At 42.0% G+C, this 8,699-nt stretch overlaps 1 protein-coding gene across 1 annotated transcript; it reads right to left on the bottom strand.

Annotated features, from left to right (window-relative positions):
• Window positions 1–771: 771 nt before the first annotated feature.
• On the bottom strand, window positions 772–8,327 carry gjc4b (gap junction protein gamma 4b). The gene is made up of 3 exons (XM_026145450.1): window positions 8,111–8,327; window positions 2,309–3,485; window positions 772–2,202 (listed from the first exon to the last, which is right to left on the bottom strand). Exons 2-3 carry the CDS (start codon window positions 3,453–3,455, stop codon window positions 2,189–2,191), a joined length of 1,161 nt encoding a protein of 386 aa, XP_026001235.1. The 5' UTR covers window positions 3,456–3,485; window positions 8,111–8,327; the 3' UTR covers window positions 772–2,188.
• Window positions 8,328–8,699: the final 372 nt, after the last annotated feature.

Here is an 8,699-nt window from a genome sequence, read left to right as displayed (position 1 = left end):
GTACCCGGGGAGGAGAACATGCAAACTCCACACAGAAAGGCCCGAGTGAGGTGGAGGAATCAAACTCAGGACCTTCTTGCTATGAGGCAGTGCCCTGTCTGATTTAAGTTGCAAATAAAACCTATTCATAGAAAATTAAATGTATGGCCAAATCCCCAAATAATTTATTTAATGATAAAACCTCACTGGAGGCCTTTTGGGGTTTTTTTTAGATCACACTCAAATATCTAACTGGCCAGTTACATTATACCAATTCAATGTTTGGGCATGGTCAAGACCTGAGCACCAAAATGGAGAAGAAAGGTAGTTTAACTGACTTTGAATGTGGCATGGACAGCAGGATAGAGCACTGTGTCATAAAGCTCAGATCACCTCTGACTGGTTTTCTGTGCACTCAAATGGCCTCCAGTCGCCAGACTGTGCACTTCTGAAAGCGGTAAGTGTAGCTACTCAGGTATTCAGTGAATGTAGATAGAAGTGACCCGACATATCAGCTTGGATTAGTCATTTGCAGGTGAAATTGGCAAGTATTAGACCTCACAGACATCATTCAAGTCACTGTACAGGTCACTGATGGAAAGTAACCGAGTTATACTTGTGGCCTTTTTCAATACATACAAAGATGGATCTATTTAACTGGACCACTTTCCAAATTTTACCCAAGATTGTGGGACGTGAGATAATGTCTACGTTACCTTTACTGGTATGCTCTATTGTCCAATGTTGTCTAAAACAATATTTGTAAACAAAGGAAAACTAGGACCAAAAATCTGAATTTGCTGGATTTTTATTTTAAAACTAACCACAAAGTTCTATCAATACAAAAAGTATAAAAAGTACAAAAAGCATTGTTCAAAAATAACTTGAGATGAAAATATGAATTGGCACTGTGGGTATTATTCAGAATAGAAAAAGATGGCATCTCGTCAGAGCGCGTTCAAGGCATTAAATTCACATTGATTTGATTACAGATCCTGGAACAGTGAAAACACTCATCCAGCAATCAGCACTTTCAGATATCAAACAGATACAGTTTTATCCCCACTTAACCAAAAGGAAAAAAACAAAAAAAAAAAAAAAAAAAAAACAAAAGTTAACATTTCTTGTGGTCATACATGATGTGTACCTAATAAAATAAGAAAACAAAATTATTTAAATATTAAAGAAAAAAGTGTTGCAATATTATCTCAACTGTACCAAACAGAATACACCAGTCCAACAAAATCTGGCATCAGGGAGCTAAGACAGTAGCAAATACTCTTTGAAAAACAGGGAAAAAAACAAAATAATCCCAAACGTGTTGGCCACAGTGACAAGAGTCAAGACCACAACACTTACAACTAATACAAAAATACAGTATTAAATGTTTAAAACAATGCAAGTCATTATCAAGAGTTAAATGGTTTTCAAGCATTACCCAGGTTTGTCTATTCCTTTGGACAAAGGCATCCCAAGTGTGTTCCAGTCACCAGTCAGGCGCCAGACTTGGGAATGTTGACTGGTGCAACATCATCAAAATCACAAAAAACAAATCCTTTGACACACTTGAGGGAAACCTTTGTATGAAATGTTACACCTCAAAGTCTTCATCAGCATGACAATAACTCCAGTACCTTTTCTTTATGAGTGGTGCTGTGTCCATTAACCCTTTGTTTGCATGTAAAAGCACTCTCACTTCTGCACAAAACACAAAATTCTTACAGTTTCAACATCTTTTTTTGCACATCTGGCTTGGCCTTAGAAAAATCCCATTAAGTTTTCCAGTTTTAATCTAATGCAAACTTTAGATGCAATCACTGAACATCCAATGGAGGACAAACTCATAAAAATGACTAATAGCTCTAAGACTTAAAGTTAATTATATTTATAAAAAAAAAAAAAAAAAAATAGCTGCCCTGAGGGAGAAGCACATGGTAACCTTAACTGTTCTTGTTGCACTATGGCAGTTTGTAAGCACTTTGGATCTTTAGACCGGCTTGTGTCTCGAGTATTGCTGGGTTGAGACGACCGTTCTTGCAATGTGAACCGATGCTCGACCACAGTCGGCCATAACACTGGAAGGCTTGGGCTGACTTCATCCACCTCAAGCAATTTCACAACATCCCACTCACACATACAGACTCCCCTTGGTTCAAATCCCTTGTGTCCTCTCACTGCTCCTCATGTTAACTGCCCAGCTGATGAGAATCTATGCACGAAGACCTGCAGACAGATCATCAGGGTTGTTAAGCAATGAGTTTCAAAAACAGCCAGGAAAAAACAAAAAAACAAAACTGTGGTTATCAAGAGACAAAGATGGAAGCCTCACCTTTGTCACAGGTACTGCTCTGCTTTTCCTGGGCAAAGTTTAGCCTGTTCTGCTCCACTGCAGTGCCGTTAGATTCGGGGCTGCTGCTGCGTGACGGGCTGCTCTCCTCGTTCTGGTATGCCATATCCAGATGCTGCTGGGCCAGTTTTAGGTGCCTGCGCAGCCTCTCCAGCTCCCGAGACGATGCCTCGTCCCCGAAAGACTCGCGACCTGAGTCTCCCAGGTTATCTCGAAATCCCAGTTTTCCAGATGGATCCTTCTTCAAAGCAGTGTGATAGCCTGGAGGCGCAGAGGGCTGGCGGCAGATGGAGGACCTCTGGCTGGCCAGAGCTGAGTGTCGTGGGGTGGGGTGCCGGGGCCGTGGCGTGCAAAAGCAGTCACGGATACCACTGATGCCAAGGTGCAGGATCTCCAACAGGGTAAAGAGGAGACACAAGGCGCTGACGGCATACATTATAAGCAGGAAGATAGTTTTCTCTGTTGGGCGTGACACGAAGCAATCCACTGTGTGCGGGCAAGGGGAACGTGTGCATACGTACGACGGTGCCACTTCCAGACCATAAAGGATGTACTGTCCAAACAGGAAGGAGGTCTCAAAGATGGCACGTGATAACAGCTGGAACACGTAGACCTTCATCAGGCCATCTCTCTTGATGCGACGGCGCCCGTCGTGCTTTTTCTTGGGCTTTTCCGCAACCTCCTTTTCCTTTTCTGGCTCAATTTCTTCAATGATCATGGGATCCTCCTCCCCATTGTCCTCCGCTTCCTCATAGTCCCTGTTAGCACCACGGCTCACTATAGGCATCCTCTTCCTGCCCTGGGGCCTGTAGTCATCGTCATCCATGCGAGCAATCTTGTGCATAGCAAACCCAAGGTACATGATGGTGGGAGTGGTGATCATAATCACCTGAAACACCCAGAAGCGAATGTGCGACAATGGCGCAAAGGCGTCATAGCATACGTTCTCGCAACCAGGTTGCTGCGTGTTACACACAAATTTACTCTGTTCATCGTAGTAGATCGACTCTCCTCCAACAACCGTCAGCACAATCCGAAAAACAATGAGGAGGGTGAGCCAGATCTTGCCCACAAAGGTGGAGTGATTGGAAATCTCATCCAAAAGGCGTGTGAGGAAGCTCCAACTCATTTTGTCTTTGGAACAGGAACACAGCTATGTCTGTGTAAGAGAAAAAAAAAAAAAAAAAAAAAGCATATATCAAAGTTAATTTCTGGATGTCTTTACCAAGAAGCTGGCCCAACAACAGAAAGCACGTGAAGGAATATGGGTCACTAAAATATGACCAAAAAAAGAAATACAGTAGTACTTAACATTTAAATACACTGTAGTAGGTGTATCATGTTTATGCAACACAAGGTGGTGCTATTATGCCACCCTCACAGTAGTACCCATTACAGCCATGGAGTAAAATCTGCAGGCATGTTCAGGCAAGGATCTGATATTGTCTGAATAGATGCAATCAAAATCATGTAACCACAGGCAGACTGCGATGTGCAGACAGTCTAACCAGCAGACATGGTACATGGTGTTTATCACAGCAAAAAAAGAAAGAAGAAAAAGCCCTGAGGTCAGACATTAAAAAAAAGAAGCATGCGCGTGTTAGTGTGAGGAAACTTCAGCAAGAAAAATTTCTGTCAAGCACCACATTTCCATGTTACGACACTGCTGTGCAAAGACACTGAAAGCTGTCTTCATCTTTTACAGAGTTCAGTGACATTCACAGAAGTTTAAGAAGTTACAAACTAATTCAGAGCCACGTGTGGTTGTTCTTAACTGAATTTTAGTAATCTGACAACAAGGTAGTAATGAAGAGCGTGAGTGGCTTCACACCTCATAACTTCAGCTGTGTAATTATCCAGAACTATAAACCAAGCTGCTGCACTTCAACCAGCTACATAAGGTACAAGTTTATATTCAAACTCTTATGCTGCTTTTTGCCTCTGCCTTGAAACGACTCTGTTCATGTATCGGTCATAAAGACTGAAAAGCCTTTATTCAACTATATGAATCATAAAATAAAAAGTAGCGCTGTGCGAAAACCTCAAGTCAGCCCTCATTTCTTTAGTTGTTATCATGTGATGTATATACACTATATATTAAATATAATGTTTTGTTATCTATGTTAATAGTGAGATCAAAAGTCAATTGTTGTTGTGACCACCTTTATTCTTCAACACAACCTGAACTCTCAGGCTGAGACATTTCTGATGACAAATCCGTGCGCAGCAGATGGATCAACTGAAGGGCCAGATCCCTCTTCGCTGGATTTTTCCTATTTCTCAAGGTCATAACTTACAAATACTGTTAATCACCTGGTTTTTTTTTGCCCTTTTGTCTTCCCTTTGACCAGTTTTCTCAATTTTTTTTAAGCTGAAGCCCAACGTATGCAAAGTTTTTAGCTTAACAGCCATGTGGGAAGCACTCTGTTGTTGCACAAACACTATTTCTTGTCTGTTGAACTTTTATCTGTGACCTTTTTCATCAACTCGACTAAAGAAATGGGAAATGACTTTTAACACTGTGTCATCATTGTTAGTTTTGTGCTTTTTATTCTTGACAAAGAACAGCTAGCACCCTACGGCAACATCAGCACAAAGGAATGGACTCGACTGATCCTGACATCACCATGCATTCTATTTATACTTTTTAAAATTTATTTATTTCCTGCTCAGTGCAACTAATTTATATCCAAATCTCCACTGCCAGGACATGGATGTGAGCAGAGAAACACGGCTGGAATGAAAAAAGCAACCCATGAGCTTGATGGAACAGATTCTGGATTTCCATCCTCCCATCCCTACTGTGAATATAAAAGCATGAAGTTTTGAATAACTTATATATTATGGTTACAAAAAACAAACAAACCAAAAAAAGAACATATTCACCACATCATACCACAGAGTTTATATAACATCCAAACATATCTTTAGAGTTTAAAAGTTGAAGCCAACTGCAAGTACCTCAAATCAGCATTCTTTCAAATGCCCAAAAGGGGGCGCTCTCTATAGTTTTAAAAAGATGGTTGTATTGAAGTCTGTGTGGAAACTACTCTCAGCTGACAAACTGCTCAGTTTTTCAGTCAGATCAGCTCATGGGTCATGTCGTCTGTGTGAAAGAACTTCCTTAGCTTGAGGTTTCGTGAGACTGTGCCAACGAGTGACGCCGTTATGCCGTGAAAAGAAACGCTGGACATGAAAGCCTCAAATTATTCACCCAGCACATTTGTAGGATTTATTCATAGCTTGGATTATGATACTTTTCCATCTACCCCCATGTTTTTAGCAGTGAGGGATAAATCACGTTTAACATCATTTAAACGTTCATTCATAACTGCTGATTAAAAGTATACATGCACACCTGCAACAAGCCTTTTAGCTGATAATATGCTGTGTGGCTAAGAAAAACTGCATGCATGAAAAGACCAACTAGATCAAATAAGGGAAAAGTGACCCGAACGATTCCAACACCAACTACCACTGAAAAGCCTTCTAAAGATTACTCTCCTCAGCGCTCCAGCTCAATAAGTGGTTTGTTATACTGGGCAACTCTCCAGTGTGAGTGGTACTTATGTTTGACGCAGGGTTGGCAAGGACAAAAAACAAAACAACACAACAACTTCCCTAGATAAAGAACATTTTGCATTGTGCAGGAACAACTGGGTAATGACAATCAGATAAATGATCAGCAAGTTTGACGATTCAGTCTGAAACATTAACTACTAAATCAAACAATTATCTTCCTGCGTTTAGTCACTGCTCCCCTCTCAGTATCTCATCTGTGGTTTATGTTGTTGCTGTATGCAGCCATTTCATTTCTACATGCAAAGAGATGCAGCAACACAAAAGTGTGGTATCGCAACTGTTGGGTTTCCATGGAGATAACACATACTAAATATTTGTGAGAACTACCTTTACCCTCCATCTAAACTGAGCTATACTGTAGTTTTGTTGATGCAAAGCCAGAAGGACTAAAGGTCAAGATGATCCTCAGCTGCTTGAAATGTAGGTTAATAGTTAGTAAGAACTGACATTTTGTTCAAGTCTGAGTGCTGCCTCACAAGCAAGCCTAAAGCAAAAAGCTGGAAGTAGAAAGAGCTGAATTATGTAACTCTCAGCTGCTCTTGATAATTGAGCACTGGAATCAAAGAATGGTATGTAGATGGGCCTGTTGCTCATATCCTTATTTTTAGTTTTACAGCTCCTTCTCAGCACCACTATTCACTAGTCCATCACGTGCGAACTGCTAAGTTACTCAACAATTTATCAACTTTTACATAACAAAGATTGCCTAACAGAAATGCAGGACCTCGCTGGATCAAATTCCGAGCAGGGATTGGGATGAATAACAGACTCCATCAAAAACAATTTTTGGAATCGAGCTTATCACTTCCACTCATCAATGCTGGTACACTGCACATAACAAAACAAGGGACCTGAAGTCACGGCAGCGGAAGTGTTCATCCAAATTTTGATGAGTTTTTGTAGCGTTTCTACCCTGCTTTCAGTCTCCTTCAGCTGTGCTGACTCTGAAACCTCTCATGGGCCTACCCACCTATCAAAGAAACAGTAATGTAATGTAAAATCCATCTGCTTTCAATGACCACATTTTATATAGCTTGAACCTTACATGTACTAGAGGGGGTGATGCGAACATCAGTATTAACAATTAAGATTTTGCAGAGACTCCCTAGATGCTCCCCACTCATCCCTCAAAAGACAAATGAGTTTCAGCCTTGTCTGCAGAGCCAGCCCGGGCCTGTCTGTGTGGTATTTGACAGAAAACAGGCTGCTTTCACCCAGTGGAGATTCAACACTGCTGCTGAACAGAGAGGGTTTTGTGCCACATCTGGGAGGCTCGCTGCAGTTAACCTTCCGGTACCCCAATGCGCTTAAGCATAGAAGCCCCTGTCCTGAAGCAGGGGGGGGGAGAGACCGACAAGTAAGCAGGGACCGAGCAGACCTGAGTAAGGAGTGACTTCCGGTTAAGTTTAACGATAGAACCGGGTTTGGGGGAGAAAAGACATCCCAAACCATCCGCCCATCACAGCACAGTGAGTCACATCATAAAACCTACTTAATTAGTAAAACTGAGGAAGAGTAATGACAAGAAAACAAGAAAAATCATTTAAAAACCCAAATCCACGAATTCCGATATGAAATTTTAAGGAAGCTAATCCATTTGCAGGGAATAAAATTCCTCCTCGTGGCCAACGACTGGACACGTCGTCAGCGCGGTGCCCCGCGTGCTCCGTTAACGTTACCGACTGTTATCAAAGCAAACCGGTGGGCGACATTGTTTTTATAAATCCTGAAAACCGTTAAGAAAGTATCGATATTGCAGCTAATATCCCACATAAGCGTGTGTGGGCAGATTCCAGGGGGGAAAAAACCAGACGGTTCCTGACCGTCCAATCACAAAGTGGATGCAGATAAAAGTCCCGTTAAAACGAGATAAATAGTCCGCGTGCCAACGCAGCTGTAACTGCACATTCTGCTAATTAGATATCTTTGCCTTAATGTGCCGTAAGATTCCCCTTTTCTCTCTTTAATTAGCGCTCCCTGCTTTCACACTGTGCGCGTAAACTCTCGTTTAACGGATTTGTGCTGTAACGCACGGCTTATTAAAAACGCTGCAGTGACCTCCGACGCTTTACAATCACAGCCACCGGCGGACAGGCCCGAGAAGTTGAAGATAAAAGTCTAGTTAAAGCTCTTATTTGTTAGCCAAAGCTAAGAGAAGATGCTCCCGCGTCCCCGCCGCGCTTTGTCTGTGAGGTGTTTTACCTTCAGTTATGATTCCAGGTCTTCCTTTTCATTAAAGTCGTGGTCTTACGCAGGGTTTCTCTTTTAAATCAAAGTCCTCCCGCTCTTCATATTAAGCCATCCAGGTTTTTCTTCTTTTCCAACGAGGAGCTCGCGTCGTTTCTCCAGTTGTGTGTCGAACTGCTGGGCGAGGACAAAGAATATTCCCAAATCCCCCCTCCCCTCTTTTCTTCTCCTCCCAGTTCCAGCCAGGCACCCCACCCCCTTTCTGCGCAGCCTGGAGAACAGCATTAAACTGCCAGCATTCCTGATGCAATCTTTGCTTCGTCTTATAACTCCAGGCTGCTCAGGGTGAGAGGACCGAGAAATGTGTCGCAGGAGGAGCATTCTGGAAGCAAAGAATAAATCAGTTTTTTTACTGGAAAAAACAGAGAATGGGTTTAGTTCGCCGCTTAAATTTTGGCCTCGTAAAAAGGCTTTAATTGTTAACAACAGAGACAGCTTTATTGGAGGTGCTTGAGCCTGTCTGCAACCTGCAGAAGTTTCCATTTCTGTCCAAACTGGATAATTTCCAGGTATCCAAACTGAATTAAATGTCTCGATTTAAACT

The sequence above is a fragment of the Astatotilapia calliptera genome, chromosome 16 (genome assembly GCF_900246225.1).
Source record: "Astatotilapia calliptera chromosome 16, fAstCal1.2, whole genome shotgun sequence".
Lineage (NCBI taxonomy): Eukaryota > Metazoa > Chordata > Actinopteri > Cichliformes > Cichlidae > Astatotilapia > Astatotilapia calliptera.
The sequence above is the reverse complement of the archived record's forward strand: the minus strand, read 5'-3'. Positions and strand labels throughout refer to the sequence as shown.

Excerpts from the sequence above, each read along its gene's own strand:
- gjc4b (XM_026145450.1), bottom strand. The coding sequence starts at position 3,455 with ATGAGTTGGAGCTTCCTCACACGCCTTTTGGATGAGATTTCCAATCAC.